Source organism: Galeopterus variegatus, unplaced genomic scaffold, assembly GCF_000696425.1.
Source record: "Galeopterus variegatus unplaced genomic scaffold, G_variegatus-3.0.2 Scaffold1942, whole genome shotgun sequence".
Taxonomy (NCBI): Eukaryota; Metazoa; Chordata; class Mammalia; order Dermoptera; family Cynocephalidae; genus Galeopterus; species Galeopterus variegatus.
Window position 1 is genome coordinate 256,805 of NW_007728053.1, and position 18,583 is coordinate 275,387.

Sequence of the window (18,583 nt, forward strand, 5' to 3'; positions counted from 1 at the left end):
ATGAAAAAGGACAGTATTTTCAATATCAAGTTATTTCTTCAGGTGACATCAAAACAGCAAGTACCTGTTCTGAATACAAGGACTAGACAGGGCTGTCCATTAAGCTCGGTTACAGGGCAGCCTCGTAATGCCAAGGTCAAGAGTTCACAGCCCCATACTGGCCAGGTTCCAAAAAAAAAAGTCTTTGAATACTGGAAACAAACCTGGTCTCACCATATAATAATGTTAATATTATAAAATCAAAACCAGTAAGAGGCAGAGCTAAATGGGCAAAGGAAATTGGCAAAGAATTCAAATATACTTTATAGAAAAGGAATTATTTTTGCATTTCAAACTGATAAAAACGTAGAGATTGATACTAACCAGTGTTGATTAACCTGTAGAGAAATAAGCACTCTTGTGTACAGTTTGTGGAAGTATGAAATGGTGCAACATTTTAGAAGGACATATTTAAAGTTTACATGCGTCAGACCTGTTGGCCTAGTAATCTACCCCGAGAAATAAAAAACTCAAGTGTAAGATATATATACAAGAATATTTATTACAAAACACTGGAAATAACTTGCAGCTGTTACAAAGAACAATGGCACTGACATGAGTAGTTTGCTCACACACTACTAAATCAAAACACAACTACAGAGAAATACATGCATAGCATAATTTTACTGTTGCAAAACAGAAATTACACAGCTTATATGTTTGCTATCCTGAAAAATACTAGGATACTTTCAAGGAGGGAGACTGAGGAAGGAAGAAGACCTTTCCCTTTTCTACTGTATATTTTTGCATTGCTTGCAGTTTTTACCACTAGCCTATAGTACTTTTGTAAATTTTTTTTTTAAAAAGGGAAAAAAGTGAGGGAATAAACATAGGCAAAAACTGTGCAGTCCTTCACTCAACAGCTACTAAATGCCCAGTGAGCCAGTCACAAGACACATCCTAAAGATGCTGAGAGGAACAAGACACAGTTCCCTCTTCACCCTCTTTTCTCCCAGCCCAACCACATGACTTTTCTAACTCATGGCTGTGCTTCTTCACTACCCAGCCTAGGCCACATGACTTTTCTTGGTCTGTCAACTCCTAACCCCTTCAAAGGTCAGCTCTCAGGGCACTTCCTCATGGATGTCTTCCCCAATACCTCTCCGCAGAGTGAAGGACTTCTCCTTTTGGACCCTTTGCCTATACCTCAAAGGAGATGCTGATCTCACCGCTACAATGATCTGCCCATAAATCTGTCTTCCCTGCTGGTCTCTGAGTCTCCACAAGCAGTGACTGTGTTCCAGTCACCTTGCATCCCCCAGTGGTTAGCACAGTGACAGCACTTGGGAGATGTACAGATGACGGCATGGCACAGTGGAGGCTGTGAGACAGGGGAAAAGGGCTCCAACTTGGAGGTCTGGCTCACACTGACTTGCTGCTGTGACACTGGGGAAGCTGATGAACTTACCGGCACCTCAGTTTTTTTCCTCTGGTAAAGCTGGAAAAATATCAGATCTGACATACCAAGTAAAGACAAGATGCTATCCATGGTTTCCTACTTCCTCGGGTACGCCCGTGGAGTAAATCCCTTACTCACTTACACTAGGGCTTTTTCCTAAATTGCAAATGGGGATAACAATAGTAAATACCCTTATATGGTATTTTTATTATTCAGGTTATTGGGGAAGTTAAGAGAAAACATGTAAGTAAAGCACTTAGTTCAATGGCTGGCATAGGGAAGTGCCGAATAAATGATATCAGTACATTATCATTTACAAGGTTATTTATTTTTCCTGAGTACGAGAAAGAATACAGATGCACGTAACTTACATCAAGAAGATCTTGGAAATACTTTTTTTTCTCCCATGGCAAAAAGCCCAAGTAACTTTCTGTATAATGCTGCAGCTTTCTTCCTGTTAATACTGCATTAACACCTATGGGATTTATAGCATTTTCCTCCTTTCTGTTTTCTTCTTTCCCTGTGATTTTCTTTTCTTTTGTCACATAGTTTTCCAGTGGAACAATGAGAGATGAGAGCTTTTCTTTTGATATACTCCCGCCTACTACTTTTGGGGACTGAGTTTCTGGTTTAAACCTTGTTTTGGTCTCGAAGGCCAGTGATGGATTCTGACCATTCACTTTTACTGTCACTGCTGAAAAAGTCGACCTGTGCAATCTTTCAGATACTCCTAAGCTGTCTGGCAAGATGTTTTTATGAGCCTGTTTTTCTGGTGGGACCTCAAAACTGCCATTTATTTCATCTGTTACGATAGCTTGGTTTATTTTTACTTTAGCATTCTGTAAGTTCATCAGAAATGATCTCAGCAAGACTGACTTGGACAAATTGTATCCTTTCAAAGTGATATCTCCATGCTCCAGTTGCAAATCCAAGTTCTTGAGACTCAATTGGGCCTCTTTTGGAAGGAGTGAAATATTCATCAAGGGAATTTTCAGCTCTTCTTGCAATCTCCCTGTGGTATTAAAATCGTGTCTCTTGACCTTTGGGAAGCGTTTTTCTTCGGGAATATCTTCAAAAAGGATTTCTGCCTCTGGAATGAGTGTTATGGAGCTAAGCAAATTTTTGTGAGACTTCTGGGTTGTTGAATTCAGTTTTGGTCCTTCTCTTGTGTCCACCTCCACTGTTATCTGGATCTTGAACTCTTCATCATTTGTATTTTGAAATGTGAGATTAAAATGTATTGTGGTCGCATTCATTCCACTGTACATCATGAGGTGGATGGTTTTCCATTTATTGGCAATAGATGCATGTCGAATTATTGGATTGTCACTATAAGCACCTTCAATTCCTCTTTTGGCTATTTCTGCAAAGCTGAAATAAGGCAAGCATTCACCTTTTGGGATAACATAGTGGGTTTGGTTTGGGAGAAGAGTTACTTTATATAATTCATGAAAATGATCTAGAGGAAAAAACAAAAACATGATTTTTTAAAAAAACCGCATTTTTACTCCTTTTCCTTTAATTCTTTGGTTTGAGTTTTTACTTTCTAAGAGTAACTTTAAGATACTGTAATCAGGAATTCTAATACAACAGCTACTTGTATAGGGCTCATTTTACTATCAAAGGCAATCACAATAATTAACATGGAATGTTGACACTGACTCTCTATAGAGATATGGCATGGTTCTTAATAAATTCCAGTTACCAATATCCTTCTCCTTTTGTCCATTTGAAAAAAAAAAAAAAACTTTCTCCCAAAATGACCTCCGTTAATAAGCTATCAACAAAATACAGTATAGTATTCAAACTACCCTTATTTAATGAATTACTGATCTTTAATTGTTTCCAAATTAAGCCTTCACCATATTTTCAGCTGAAGTAAATATGCTTAGTCCAAAAATCAGACTGGAGCAATAATAGGAAAAGACATATCTTTAGTGTCTGCTGTTTTCTAAAGATCGGTGTCCTTCTCTTACTTTTAACTTAAAACTAGTTTGGATACAAGACTAGAAAAGGGACATACGGAGAATTACTTTAAATAACAAAAACCATCCAACCCCCTCCCTGACTTGTCAAGGATATTTATCTCCTTATTCTTAGTATGTTTTTATGGCAATGAATATATACCTTGCCCACAGTCACCAGCATCAAACCCACAAGACAAAACATTGCAGGCTTGGTCACAGAATTTATCGGCAAGCCAGGAATTTGCACATCCTTGATTACAATAAGAGACACTGTTTACTCCTCCACCAAAGTGCCAGGGCTGTCCAACTCCTATGTTGCCAGTACCCCCGCCTCCTGCAACGTAGCGATTCCCGCCATTGTTACCTGTAGAGGGAGGGAGGGAAGACAGAATCTTGCTGTGAATGCAATTTTGAAAAAAGACAGGTCCTTATTTCTTACTAATGTTTTCAAGACAGATGTGTGAATTTTGGTCAGAAAAGCTTCACCCCGTTCTTTAGCAGAAGATTTCATGTATCTTAAGAAGAACATAAACTGAAAAGGGAGCATCACTTGACAGCAGTAAGATGACCAGGTTTTAGCACTTTATAGATGTGGAACCTACAAGCACAAGCCTCGAATCTGCTCAGGGGGCATGTGCAGACAGGTATAGAGGAGCAGGGAAGCAGGAAGAGATTATTCTAAAGACCATGACTTGTCAGAACTGCCCAAGACATGTCTGACTATGAGTACTGACATCTCATTATCAAATGTCAGTGTTCTACTAGGGGCTGAGTTTTCTGGTCTGTACATATCTACTTTGCACATGTGTATTCTTTCCCTACAGCTGCTTGTATTTTTCAAAAGTGCATCTGACAGACTTAACTGAAACACAACTCAAATCTTTGGTTCCTCCAATATCCAACAAATTTCCAAATCTGTTTCCTCATATGGAACATGGGCATGACAACATTTGTGCATGTATTCTCTCTTTCTTAGGTAATCAACAAACTCAAGCAGATAATGAATAATGCTCTATAAATTTAATGCTTTATAAATTGAAAGGCAGTAAATAAATATAAAAAATTGCTATTATCAACAAGTCTAAATATACGTAAGTGAGGAAGTGAGAAGAGTCGCTGAGGAGATAAGACATTTATTTCTTTTGTATCTCTTTAGTCATCCTGTGACCTATTGGAATTTGCTGCTGAAAGCTACGATCCATGAGCTCCTGTTAAGAAACAGGGTGATTCTTGCTTGAGTCTACATAATTAAGTGTATTCCAGATTTTCTTATTTTAAATAATAAGAAAGGGCATTTTCAAGTGCAGGATCAACCTAAGAAAATGTACTCAACCATGGATGATAGTATGAATTAACTGGGCCACAGGGAAACACTAATCATTACCTCCAAAGAGTCTGCAGATTATTGATTGTCTCGATATGTGAAGAATATTTAATTAAGTCTACAGTACATTGTTCAAAATGATTGAGAATGAAAAAATTCCATAAAGGTGAACAAATTACAGTTTAGCACATCCTTACCAGAGCAATCGCCACCATCCCAATCACAGGCTGAATTGTTACACGCCTTGTCACAGTAGCCATCCTTAATCCAGGAACCCGGGCAGCCCTCAGCACAGTTTGGCACAGGCCATGTCAAATAAACCTACAATAACACCAAAGAGAAAATAAAATGATTTCTGGTTTCTGATGCTTTTTACTCTTGAGTTAAGAGTCTTTTTTTTTTTAATTGAGCCTCTAGAAAGGTTAAAATTTTCCAGTGACTGTCTACACTCACATTTGTTTTAAGTTTGCTTGTGCCTTTAGTAGTTTTCTAAATCCTGCTGCATTGATGGTTCTTACTGAGCACATTTCCTCTTTTCCATTATTCAAGGAAAGTAGACAAAGCCTCAACTCATGGGTTAGTTTCTCATAACATGGTCTTATAATCTACTCTGAAATAAAATAGCAACATGTCAGACTTAAACATGAGTAAGAAAGCATATCAAAGCAGGTGGAAAGTAAGCCACAGATCACTGCTTTTTGTAACAGCTATCAGTAACTTCTAAGTGTATTTGTGCATAATCTTGTCTCAAGGTTGAGAGTAGAAGCAGGTGAACTGTCAGTATCCTTTATCTCTGTGCATAAAGGCCTGTGATAAATTAATCAGCACAACATTCCGAGCTGTGCACTTTCCTGCTCTCAAAATGAGTGGTATGGCACATGGTTACTTTTTAAATTAAAAGTATTAAAAAAAATACGCTCCCCTTTTAAAGTCTCCATGTCTCTGCTCATTCCACCTATTTAGAATGTCTTCACCTAAACTAACTCTTACTTGTTCTTCAAAATACATGTCAATTCAGATGGCAGTTGTTCCCATCCCATCTGATTTAAACCTTCTGTGCTCACACTCCTGAGCAGCACGGCACACCTGTCAGCACAAAAAGCACTGTACACGGTCACTGATTTTTTGTTTGTCCCCCTGCTAAACTGCAAGCTCAACTTTGCAGCCCTACAATCCAACAGAGAGGAGGTAAGCGAACAGGAGAACAGAAGAATGAGCCCAGTGGGGCGGCATAAACAACGGACACAGTAGCTTTGTGCTATTAGTACTTTGCAGTTGAAGAGTTTGGTAAGTTATAAGCTTACAGTAGTAAGTCTCTAACTTACCACCGAATCCCTCCAACAACACTATGGGTATATTTGTATTTTCCCCATTATGCAAACAGAAAACACAGAGGCCAACTGACTGCACAGAATTGTCCTAAACATTTGGCTCCTATGTTTGTGTTCTTAACCATTTCTCCAGCTTCTCAGTAAGCCAGAGTGAAACAAGCTGCCTTAAATGAAACTTCCTCCATATCTTTAAGCACTAATTTGAGCTTACGTTCTATCTTGGTCATTTTGTTGACATTCTAACCACGATTTTGTGTTTCATAATGATTTTGCTTTTTCTACTGTTGCTGTAGTAGAAAATTTAAAAGGTCAGGGAAAAGGAGTGGGTTTGGGGTGTCTGAGAATGCAGGGAAGTAAATTTGCTACTGCAGTTTTCTTACTCCTTACTTGTTGACTCTCCTGAGCTTAGCACTGAAAAATGTTTATTTGATCATATTTGAATATGGCCATATATACACCAATTCCCTGATTTGCTAAGTAACTTGCAGGCTAGGCGTCCCCTCTTCTTAGGCACTCACCTTCTGACCTTTGGAGTGACTGTAAAAATCATCTGGCCAGACATCCTTCCCAAACATGACATCATCATTTAGATAAATAAACTTCTGGGACAGCCCCTCAATGCGGTGAATGTGACTTTCAATAGCAGGTGAACTAAAGGTAGGCAAGTGGCTCAGATTTCGAAAAACATCCTTTCAACAGGAAAAAAAAAAAAAAAACAGAGAGAAAGGGGGTGAATCAGAATTGGTTTGCTTTGGTTTTTGGAAGGGAGGAAGGGAAGAGAAGGGCAGAGTTAAAGAAATGTGGACATGGAGGTGAGAAGGGTAAGGAGAGTGAGACCACAAAGATCCCTGTACCACATTAGAAGAACAGAATGGGAAACCGCAGCCTTGTGATACTGGAAAGTCTCGTACCTGGTGTGTTACTATTGTCACTCGAGGATTATCAAGGTTCAGCCAGGATGGAATCTGCCCATTGGTGACAATGAAAATGTTCCGAACCCACGGTGCATGCCTCTCGATGGATCGTAATGAGTATCTCAGCTCTTCATTATCTTCAAAACGGCTGGCAGAAATGTCTTCATCCTGCTTAGACTGAGAAAAACATTTGGCACGTGAAGATGTGAAATGCCCCCTTAAGTCACACCTCCTCCTCGTTGTCTGTCCCCTCTGCCCCCTCTGCTCTCAGGCTGCTCTGACAGACTTGTAAAGATGGAGTCCTAATTTTAAATATTCACAAAAAATGCAAAAGATTCCACATACATGTATACACAAATATTTTTTAAAAAAAACAAAACTCAAAGATAAAGCATTTCGTTAACATGCTTTATAGAAAAGGTTCTTGGGTCAGATTTTAGGTCACTTCAATTAATATTAAACCAACGGTAGCAACTGGAAAATTAGAAAAGTTCCCATCAACCCACCTCTCTATAAGTTCTCTTCCTTCTCCTAATACAGTGACTTAATAAGTTTTTAACCTTCTAAACCCTTGATGTGAGTTGTAAAAGAATCTCCATATCACTTACCTGGCTGATGGCACTCAGATCCCATAATAAATATGCAGGACTTATGGTGAGTTCTTTTCCGTCGATGGTCATGTTCTTCTTAGTTTGTTTATTCAGTTCTTGGAAACCCTTGGGGTTATTCAGTTTTAGAAGGGCTACACTGGCCTCTGAATATAACTGCAGCTATCAAATAACAAGAGAATTACACATGGAAAAACTGAGCCCCAAGGAAGAGAGAACTTTAAATTCCCAGTTTGATCTTTAATCTTGAAATGGCAGAGAATATCACCAAAAAAAATAAGACCTAAATAAGCCACATGTATTTTCTAGATGAATGCAACAGACCAGGTGTTTAAAAACAAGAAGGAGTGGTGGGGGTGGTGGCAAATAGGACACAACAATCACCGCTACCTGAAAGCTGCAGCCACCACTCAATGGGGCCAAGTGCTGCCAGATCTCCTGAGAGGTCAGAATCCCAACTGTTATAAGAAACCTCCCCCCATTTTTCAATGCTGGCACTAATGTTTCTGATTGCCTCGTATTCAAACAAAACACATCTGCTAGCCAACAGCTTGTGGCCTTTGTTCTAGACTATTACCCATCTGCTTATATTGGGGGAAAACCCTGCAACATAATTTCGCTGGAATTGGTGACAAGCACATCTGCCAGTGGGGTGTCTGAACAGCTTTTGTGCCACACACCTAGGAGGAGTGTCTTTGGCAAGGCTGCCTAAAGTACTTCCACAAAAAACTACCTTTTGGGATGAAGCTTTCGGAGCAATCATAAATCTAAAAGAGAACATCACAGACATCAACAAGTTTTACAAACAGGCTTCTCCACCCCTACCAGAGTCCACACCACCCTTTACCTATTTTGTGTTCTGACTGTAACATATAATTTCCTATTGAAAGAGGCTTTCAGAGCTCAGAAAAAGAGGAAAAGATTGAAAACCACTGATCTAGGACAAAAAAAATCTTTCTGCTGAACTGGCTCTTCTAACAGAGCTTACAGCCTTCATTCTTAATCTATCGAACAGAAGCAAGCACAAATTATGGGCTCATTCTGAGCTCTTATATTTGCTACAGGGCTATACTTAGCTCATTTTCAAAGCACTTTCCTGAGTGTATGTAGATCAAAAAACTAGAGATTAGAATTTCTTTCCTATCTTTCCCCTTTTTATTATGTACACCATTAACTCCACCGCAAATTGTGTGTAGGGGTACGTGCATGCACATGCATGTGTGTGTCTCCCTGACTCGTTACTTTCTTTCACCTTGATAGTACATGGTATACACTAAGTGCTCACCAGAAGTCAGCTCTCACTGCTGCGACCTCCTGCCTCACTGTGTGTAGTGGGGGCTGAGAGGCAGACTGTGAAGGGTGACTATTAGTCTCCCTGGGTGCCTGCATGCACTCTAGCCTCCCCTGCCCCTTTCCTCCCTCTCATAGTGGCTCCTACGGTACCTCTGAGGGCTGCCTAGTGTGAAAAAAACCACGATTCTAGAATAAATAAATACAATAATTTCATATTCAAATATAATTTAAAATTTATTAAGAAAATACCTTTATCCTAATCTCTTCTATCCAAATTGCTTTTTTTCTGGAAAACTATTTTAAAATTTCACATTTTAAAATTTTAGGAATTTTTCACATTTAAGATAAATTTAAAATCTAGAAAAGGATCTGAGACTAATATATTCCTGAGATGTAATAAACAGCATATCCAACCTTGAGCCTTGATTTCCAACTCATAGCGAAGAGTTGGAAACTGATTTATGATACCAATTTTAGTTTTGTTCTGTTCTTTGCTTAGGCATTGTTCATTAGGGAGAACCGATTTCACAGAAGGTGTACATAAAAAATGTGCTAAACGTGCAACATACTAAAGTAAAAAAAAATCAATGAAGCTACACTGCCTTAACGCATTCATATATATATTTTTTTCTTTTTTCGTGACCGGCAACGGGATCGCAACCCTCGGTGTTGCGCCCACACCTCGCTCAGCCAGTGAGCCGCCGGTCTGTATGTGGGATCTGAACCCTCGGCGGGAGCGCCACTGCGCTCCCAAGCGGCGCACTGTAGCAGTGTGCCACCGGGCCGGCCCAACGCATTCATATTTTAACTTGATAATATGACATTTTTACTTCAACTTCTACCATTGACAAGGTGCATACTATGTGCCTGACACTGCCCTAGGTGGTTAGTGAGTGCCAGAGCTGAAGACTAAAACTCAGATCTACGCAACTCCTCAACCTGACTGTGGTCATTTGTTTATGCTTTTGTTGCTATCGTTCGGCTGGTCTGTGAGATGCACTGATATGGAAGATGCCTACTCAACAGTGCCAGCTGGCAGAAAGCTAACCAGACACTTACCAATCCAGTGTGGTTGGTGCTACTAGAGATATAGCAGAGGCAGGCAGCTGGTTAGCTGGGGGGTAGACAGGGGACCCTTGCTGGAGGGGGCGATTGCTGAGCTGAGCTCCAGGAATAAGAACCTGGCTGTTCTAATACCAAGGGAAGTGAACTTCTCAGCTCTGTTTACAGCAGTGAGTCATTTAGGGTGTCTCCAACCAGAGTGAGAACAAGGAAATTACAATTCTACTGCCCTCTCCTACCAACAGGTTCCCAGGATATCAAGTAAAAGCCTGTTTAACCACACTGAAAGCTGAAGATTTCCATGAAGACAAAGAAAAGTGATGTAAAATACAATCTTGTTTCAACACTAGCCAGTAAGATCTGAAGAAAAATTTTTTAAAAATAAAGAGAAAAATAACTTTTTGACTCCTGATTCTAGAGGAAAAGAAAGTTTAATTACAGAAGGGAAAGTAGATTAAGATGTTTTATAAATTGTGAAGGGGACTTACAAGTTCTAACAAAAGATTTAGAGATTCATAGCTTTATTTTCAAATTATATCTAGTTTTATTTTATAAATTGGCCTTTTTGATAAAAAGGTACTCACTAAAATAATTCTTATATTAGAAGCGCTGCCTAGGTCTGGTTCATAATCAAGTTTGCATTAAAAAGCAGGAAAGCATTTTCCTATGATAACTACACAATAATTGGAAGAGATGACAAGGAGTTTAAGTGAATATCCGTATGTATAAGAACGATTTTCTGCCTCTGTAAATCAACCAAGAGTAGTAAAAAACGTGAAGAACCCTCTGCTAACCACTAGGTGGCAGCCCAATCCTGGACACCTTCACTTCTTTTGCCAGAACAGGCAGGAGGTGGTAAGGAACAGCGGTTGTAGTTTGTGCCTAAGGCTGGAGTTCCTAGCTTGGGCAATTGTGGGCAATGGCCTCTGCAGATTCTTACCTTAAACTATAAAGTTTATCTAAATTCTTCAAATTATAAGTTTCTCAAAGAGAGAACTACCTCTACCTGCACCCCCTGCTGACCCACAATGGATATGTAGCATGACTGAGAAATAAAGCTTTGTTATTTTTAAGCCACTGAGATTTCATGATGTTTGTCACTGTAGCATCACCTAGCATAACTTGACTGATACACCTGTATATAGTAGTATGAGGCGAAGGAAGACAGAGGGAGGCAGAAAAAACGGTGGCCAAGGACAGGCCTGGGTAAGCTATAATCACCGAGCATCAAATGGATGAATTTGAATCAGTGAAGGACAATATAAATGATAATCAGGAAAAGCAGTGCTGCAGAAGCCAAAAGAAAAAAAGCTTCAAGAAGAAAAATGTTAAATTCTGGTGTATTTCTGGAGATAAATAACAGGCATCAAAATTAAGGAACAAGAAAATAGTGGGTTTGGTAATTAGTGGGTCAGTGCAGAATGGTTTCGACAGTGACAGAAATAGAAACCAGATTTCAAGGTTTTGATACTTCATAGATAAACTTCTAGATACCATATGTATATATATGTGTATATGTTGGAATCAAATCTAATACTTTAAATTTTGTATACTGTATAAAATAGGACAGGGAAGAGAAAACAGTCACAGAGGCATTCTCTCACAAACCTAAATTCAGAATTATACTGACCAGTAATAAGATACATGGATTTTTTTTTTTACTCCTCAGTGTTCCCTCTAGTCACTGCCAGATACAAGGATTTAAAAAAGAGGCTTAAGTAATCTTCACTTTTCAATTCTGTAAGTGATGATTAACTATCAAAGCAAGATTAGAGTATATTAATATAAGATATGTAGGACCACTTAAAAATACTGCTTATTGTGAGAATATTCTAATTAAACAGTTCTACTGTTCTCAACGTAGTATCTTACCTTGATAACTTGGCTTAAAAGGCAGTAATACCCAACATATGCAAGTAGGTATGACTGCATGTCTTTAAGTCAACCAAAAGTAATGAGTGCAGAAGAGAAATTAGCCTTTTAAGGCAGACAAAATAGTCTTATTTTAAGATAAATTTTAATTAAAAATCATGATATCAAACTGGTCATTTTTAAATGCCAAAAAGAAAGGCTGCATCAAGTTGTCTAAATAATCCTGTATCTGCAAATACCATTTCTAGGACACTTTCAACCAGGGACAATTTTGCCCCAAAGGAAACATTTGGCAACGTCTGGAGACATTTCTGGTTGTCACAACTTGGGGAGGATATGAATAGAGACCTGGGATGCTGCGAAACATCCTATAATGCACAGGACAGTCCCCTACAGGACAGTAGTATCTAGCCTAAACTGTCAATAGTGCAGAGGTTGGGAAAACCTGTTCTAGGAGAACATGCAATTACAAAAGGATGACAAAGGCCTTCCTATAAGAAATTATATTCCCAACAACTTTAAAGTGCTCAAAAATTCAGTACGTCTAATCTACTTTTATTTTGGATTGATCTAAAGTCATTAGGAATCCTTTAGGGAAAAAATAGGTCTGCTAATACCAACTGAAGAATAAATTTAGCACCTTTTAGTGATTCAGCAACTCAAGGCTACTAGGTCTAATATGTCTTGGTAGAGGTTTCCTAAAACTTAAATCAGTTCCAGAGTTGCTTGTTTCATCTACTGAAATGTTTATTTTAGAAATAAAACCAAAAGAAAGAGCGCCATGCTTTAAAAGAGCAGGTGCATGAGATGGTTTCAGGGAAGTCACTAAAAGAAGGGGCATTAGTACAATATTACTACAATTTACTGTGACCTTAATTAAATAAGCCCTGAACAGAGGTTTCAGGAAGCAGAGAGCCCAGGTAGGACAATATGCTGCTCCTACCCTGCTTGCACTGTCCTTCCTGCCTAAACAAATGACCCTTTGTTCAGCCAACGAGGACCTAATAATGCAGCCTTTTTGTCTTTGAAAACTTCCTTCACCTCTCTGATCCACACAGACCTTTTCCTGTCTCTAAATGCCAACTCTAAGTTTGCACTATTCTCCTCAATAGTTCATCGTATACTATCTTGTTTTCCTACCCGAATACTTCATAAATTCATGTTCTGCCACCAAAATGTGACTATAAATGTGGGAACAGGGTCTATGTCCTCTCCTGCTTTCACACACCCACTCAGCAACCACTAGCACTGAATTAAAATTAATGTAAGAATTCACTTGAGAGCGTGGGGAAGATTTCCCACCTACTCTAATATACGTTGATGAAGAAGTGAAAATAAGTCAAAAAATAAATGAAAAAAACCCACCATGAATGAAAATGTCTAAAAACACAGAATGCTTTAGAGTGACCTGAAAGTAAAGACTAATGGATAATATGATTTATCAAAAGATAAAGTCTGTGTCCATCATATACAAAAATTCTACAGATAAATTAAGAGTGTAATTATCAGATCATTTAGAATGTAATTATCAGATCACAGAAGGACTCACTTCATGGTATCTCAAACTGGAAAGCTTCTGACAGAAAAGATCATTTAATGTATAAGGCTATAGTCAATAGAAAAGTTTTTATGAATTCTCTAGCAAATGAAACCATTCTCAAGTCCCATGTACCTTCCTCAAGGTGGGGGGTGGGGACGGAAATTCAGGTTTTGCTCTAAACAAGACGATAAAGGCAAAATTGTTATATGTATGCAACAATACATGAAGGCACATTTCTAGTACCAAAAACCTAGTGTGACTTGTGAATGATCGTACTGATGAAAGTTTCCCTTTATGTTCCAAGCCATTGTCTATGGTGGGTCTGTTTATAGACACAGCCTTTCTTCTTGCTTACTCCCTCAATAAGCATTTCTTGAGCAGCCCCCTTAGTCCCAGGCAATCTCTATGGGTACAAAGGTGAACAGTGCCGGTCCTGAGATGCTTGCAGGCTGCTGAGAGTCTGTAGGACAGAACTGAGCCCTGGGTGGCTCAGAAACCACAGGATGGGCAAAGGCTTTCTGGGAGAGCCTTGGAGGGCACAGCAGTTCAGCCCCTCAGGTGCTGAAGTCCAATGCCTAACGGCCCTTTCTTCCTTCAGCCACGTGCACCTCTAATGCAACACACCCCAAACTGAGCTCTGGGTTTCCTTCTCCGAAAAAATTGCTTTTCCTACTGAAGCTCTGAGTAAGGCTAATGTCACCATTTCCATTATTACTAGAAACAGCCACTTCCCCTTTCATTCTTCCTTTCCTCTCCCCAAATAGCTTCTAAGTCACCAAGTGATGGTTAGTGCCTCTCCGATGTTCTGGAACCAGTCTCAGCACTCACATCCCACTGTCAAGGCACCTGTTGAACGGGAATGTCTCGCTGGCCTAAGGCAGCAGTGGCTGAACTGGTTTTCCTGCCTTCAACCTCTTCTTGTAGAACACCTACCACACCTTCCCCTACTCCGTTCCTGAGAAACAGATCAGACTGTGTCCTCCTCTTGCTATCAACTCTCCCTGCCTCCAAGATAAAGTCCAGGCTCCTTAACAGAGACCTTTTCAATCTGATCTCAAACTATCTTCCAATCCCATCCCCAGCAAAATCTCTGCCTATGCTCTGGCCCATATGAACCATTGCCTTGTCTCTCTGAAAACGGCATTTACTTTCAAGCCTCCAGCCCCTTGCTCAGGCTGTTCCCTCATCATGGAATGGTCTTTTCCACTTTCTGCTCTGCTGGGAGAATGTCTGCTCTGTTCAGGCTCCAGCTGAAATGCTTCTTATTCTGCAAAGTGTATCTTGCTCCTGGCATACCAACAGGCCAGGTATTCTCACAGCACTCTGTATAAACTCTTAATGGGAACTAATCATACCCAAAACTAGTTTTAAGTGCTTTTATCCACTCAGTCATCCCCAGCACAGCCCCTCGCACAAAGGAGGTATTTAAAAGATGCTAACTATCATTCTCAGAGTACTCAGAATAAAACCTATGGAAGGAAAGTCTATTAAAGAACTGGGCTCAAATGCTAACACACTCCTTCTGACCTTCCTCTTTCTCATTTTCTCTCTAGCCTCCAAAACTCATAAGACCTAGTCCCTACACTTGACTGCAGCTGCTGGAATCATGAAAAAAACCTGTACTGAATGTTATGGATGATGAGCCTGATGCTCTGAGAGGTGTTGGCCTCCACAAAGACAAGCCTGGAAATCCAAATCTTTGGCACACCCATCCACCAGCAGTTGCATCAAAAGCAGTTAGCACAGGTGAGTGGTACAGCAGGGCAGAGACATGGGATATTCAAGCTAGGGCACAGAAAGGGGAAGCACAATGAAACTTCTTTCTCTTAAAAACTTATTATAGTTGGAATTATATAAATAGAATCAAGAATGTCATTCTTTCTGCATAAAAAAAGTTGAGCTAACAGTCAAAAGTACAGATATACATGTGTCTATAATTCTAGAACTAATAGCTAGGAAGCCAAGATGCCAAATAAACATTAGCTGAAATGAGAGCTCACGTACAAGTTTTATCTGCACAAATCAGCACTACAAATAACTCAGGGAGGGCTGGCTGGTTAGCTCAGTTGGTTCGAGTGTGGTGCCATAACATCAAGATCAAGGGTTCGAATCCCCTTACCAGCCAGCCACAAAAACAAAAAAAAAAATAACCTCAGGGAAAAATATCTATTTTAAAATAACTACAGATTAAGAACAAATTCAATCCTAATACAGCTGGGCACTACCACATTTCAAAGTACTTTAAAGAAAGTGATAAAGGAAATATGAAAAAAGAAAAAGCATAAATGTCACTCACATTACCACTGAATTACAGAGATAATATATCTTAAAACAGTGAAACAGATTGGGGGAAAGAAACAAGAAAAAAAACAAACTGGAATATTCCTGTCAGAATAGCAAGCATCTTGACAAAAGGTCAAACTGAAAGCACACCCACGTGGACTGCATCCTGAATCAACCAGGCAAATGGCTCCGACAACCGTAAATGTTAAGGAAAAGGCATGTCACAGGCCAGCCTCCAAAGTCAACCCTGACAACTGGTGTTAGTGGTCAAGCCTGAAGAGAGTTAGTAAGTTAAAGAAAACTTGCAGTGGGTGGGGTGGGGGGAGGGAATGCAGGGCAGGGAATAAAAAAATTGGTCAACAGTTGTCAGAGCTGCTGACAACACCAAGGTCAAGGGTTCAGATCCCCATACCAGCCAGCCGCCAAAAAAAAAAGTTAAGACAGGATCGGATCTAAATAAGAACTTCCCTAATTACAACTCCCTCTACCCACTATCCCCACCTTCATCTTTCACCCCCCAAACTGTTAAATGACTTACAACAGGAGGAGGAAGGAAGAATCAGGTGAGCTAAACCCAGTGGCAGAACTCAAGAGCATTTATTTAAACAATCAAGAAAACCAGAACCTAACAAATTCTTGGCCAAGGACTTTATGTCCTCTACTCTAAGAGAAAAGACATTCATGTTTTACAACCTGCAATATTTCTGTCAGAATAGAAAGCATTTTAGGGCTGACTCCATGGCGCACTCAGGAGAGCGCGGTGCTGGGAGCGCAGTGGTGCTCCCGCCACGGGTTCGGATCCTATATGGGGATGGCCGGTGCGAATGCAGTGCGGGCGACACCAAGCCAAGGGTTGCAATACCCTTACTGGTCACAAAAAAAAAAAAAAAGCAAAAAAAAAAAAGAATAGAAAGCATTTTGACATAAGGTCAAATAGAAAGCACACCTACGTGGACTGCATCCTGAATCAATCAGGCAAATGGCTCCGAAAACCATAAATGTTAAGGAAAAGGCATGTCACGGGCCAGCCTCCAAAGTCAACCCTAACAAATGGTATCAGTGGTCAAGACTGAAGAGTTAATAAGTATAAACTCTAAATACATTAATGCCTCAGTTAACTATTAATGAATGAGGGTTTCACATTATCAAATGTTCCAAATGTCTAAAGCACACTCTCTTCATGAATGAAAGCTTTTAATAAAAATATGCATGTTGGAATCTATATTTACTACATTTATGATTTTCCCTTATCTCCTTCCATGCTTCCATTTCCTTACACTATAAGTTCTATTAGGGCATTTGTCTGTTTTGTCCACTGCTATATCCCCAGCTATAAGGTCACCTGACAAGTTGTAGGAGTTCATTTGTTAAACTAATGAATCCTGCTCTACCTGGGAAACAAGCAAATCAAATAAGACTCTTAGAATTTTGCTCAAATGAAGAGTAAGGAATGAGGATCTCCTGTTTGAAGAGCCACCTTTATGACAACACACTATGGCAGGGCACCCAGAGTCCCCTCTTTGCTTATAATTCTCAGCTGTACTTTGAACAAAATGGGCCACAAGAGAAGGTTCACACTTAAATGAGAAGTGCCAACACTTATGGCTGTATTTTCTACATTCTTACCAGTTTGATTTTAGAAGACAGATTTTCTGGCAATTTTGTTTTTAGTTGATTTGTTTCCTTGAATGTTGGTGGAAATCCACTCAGGAAAGCCAAATCTTGCATTAGCACTAAGCCAGGGACTTCTTTATCTGTTGTCTAAAATAAGGAGGGAAAAAACACAACTCATTTTCCACATCATGAGGCTGGTGAAAACTTACAGCTGAGAAAACTGGTAAAGATCTATTGCATCATACAAGCTTCAAAATAAGAATGTTAAGATTACTTAAATCAATACTCATTAATACTAGTAACCCAGCCTTAGAAAAAAAAGTAAACATTACAAAGGTTCTCAAAGGCAAATGGCTTTATTACTCATACTTTTATTCTAGTCTACTGAAAAAATGCAATTAAATTTAAAGTAACATACCAAGTAGCCCCTCCAAAATGTCTGTTTGCCATTTCCTTTAAACAGTCCAGTGTGGGCATCTTCAACTACAATAAAGAATATAATAAACAAGCATTTGTTAATGAATATTTAACTATGATGTCTGGCAGGACATTATGCAAAGGATTTTGAGAGCTACTAAAGCAGCATAACACATGACCTCAAAAAGAAATAAAAAAGGAAGTTGGTGGAGACAAAATTAACCCATTCACCAAAAGGGGAACAATGTAAGCCAGTGTAACATTAAACGTTAAGTTTTGTAATATCGAAGGAGGGATTTGGGTAGGCAGCAGAACATGGAAACATGGATTGCTTTATGGAAGCACCCACATTTGAGCTAGATTTCAAAGAAAGAAATGACAAGATGATGGAAATCACGGATGTAGGAGCAAATATGTGTACGTTTGAAAAAGTTTTTTTAAAAAAAGAACTGTTTGACTAGAGTAAATGTGGAAGTGGTGAGTACTAGGAAACAAGGGTAACCAGACAAAGGGGGACCTTGAATGCCAGGCAGTGGCTTCAATGTTAACAGCGGGGAGACACTGTGGGCCCTACGGCTCCTTAAGAGTCACAATTTTCTCACGAGTCCCTAAAATCATCAGGTGATGCTGAATAGAGAAGATCAAGTTGGGGTGGGGGTGACAGATGATGACACAAGCCAACCAGGAGAGAGTTCTAAAGTGACAGGGACAAGTGAGATCAGTATACTTGAGGCTGACGCTTGGGGATCATGAAAACAGGAGAGAGGTGAGAAGACTGCAACTCTGACCGTCAAGATAGGCAAAGAAGGCAGGGTCTGCAAATTATAGCTGGGCGAGATGGATGGCGATCCTGGGCAAGAGTCTCAAGTATACTATGAAAATGTAGCTGGTGAGCGCTGGAAAAAAGAAAGACTTCACAA

At 39.6% G+C, this 18,583-nt stretch overlaps 1 protein-coding gene across 1 annotated transcript in view; it reads right to left on the bottom strand.

The window, feature by feature from the left end:
• The window catches only part of GNPTAB (N-acetylglucosamine-1-phosphate transferase, alpha and beta subunits), a 64,825-nt gene that overhangs the window by 31,290 nt on the left and 14,952 nt on the right, over positions 1–18,583 (bottom strand). Inside the window, exons 5-12 of the mRNA XM_008579692.1 lie at positions 17,665–17,729; positions 17,259–17,393; positions 7,583–7,744; positions 6,972–7,151; positions 6,579–6,749; positions 4,927–5,050; positions 3,566–3,769; positions 1,810–2,897 (exon numbers count right to left, since the gene is read on the bottom strand). Of these exons, the coding sequence (XP_008577914.1) occupies positions 1,810–2,897; positions 3,566–3,769; positions 4,927–5,050; positions 6,579–6,749; positions 6,972–7,151; positions 7,583–7,744; positions 17,259–17,393; positions 17,665–17,729 (2,129 nt within the window). The remainder of the gene's footprint in view (positions 1–1,809; positions 2,898–3,565; positions 3,770–4,926; positions 5,051–6,578; positions 6,750–6,971; positions 7,152–7,582; positions 7,745–17,258; positions 17,394–17,664; positions 17,730–18,583) is intronic.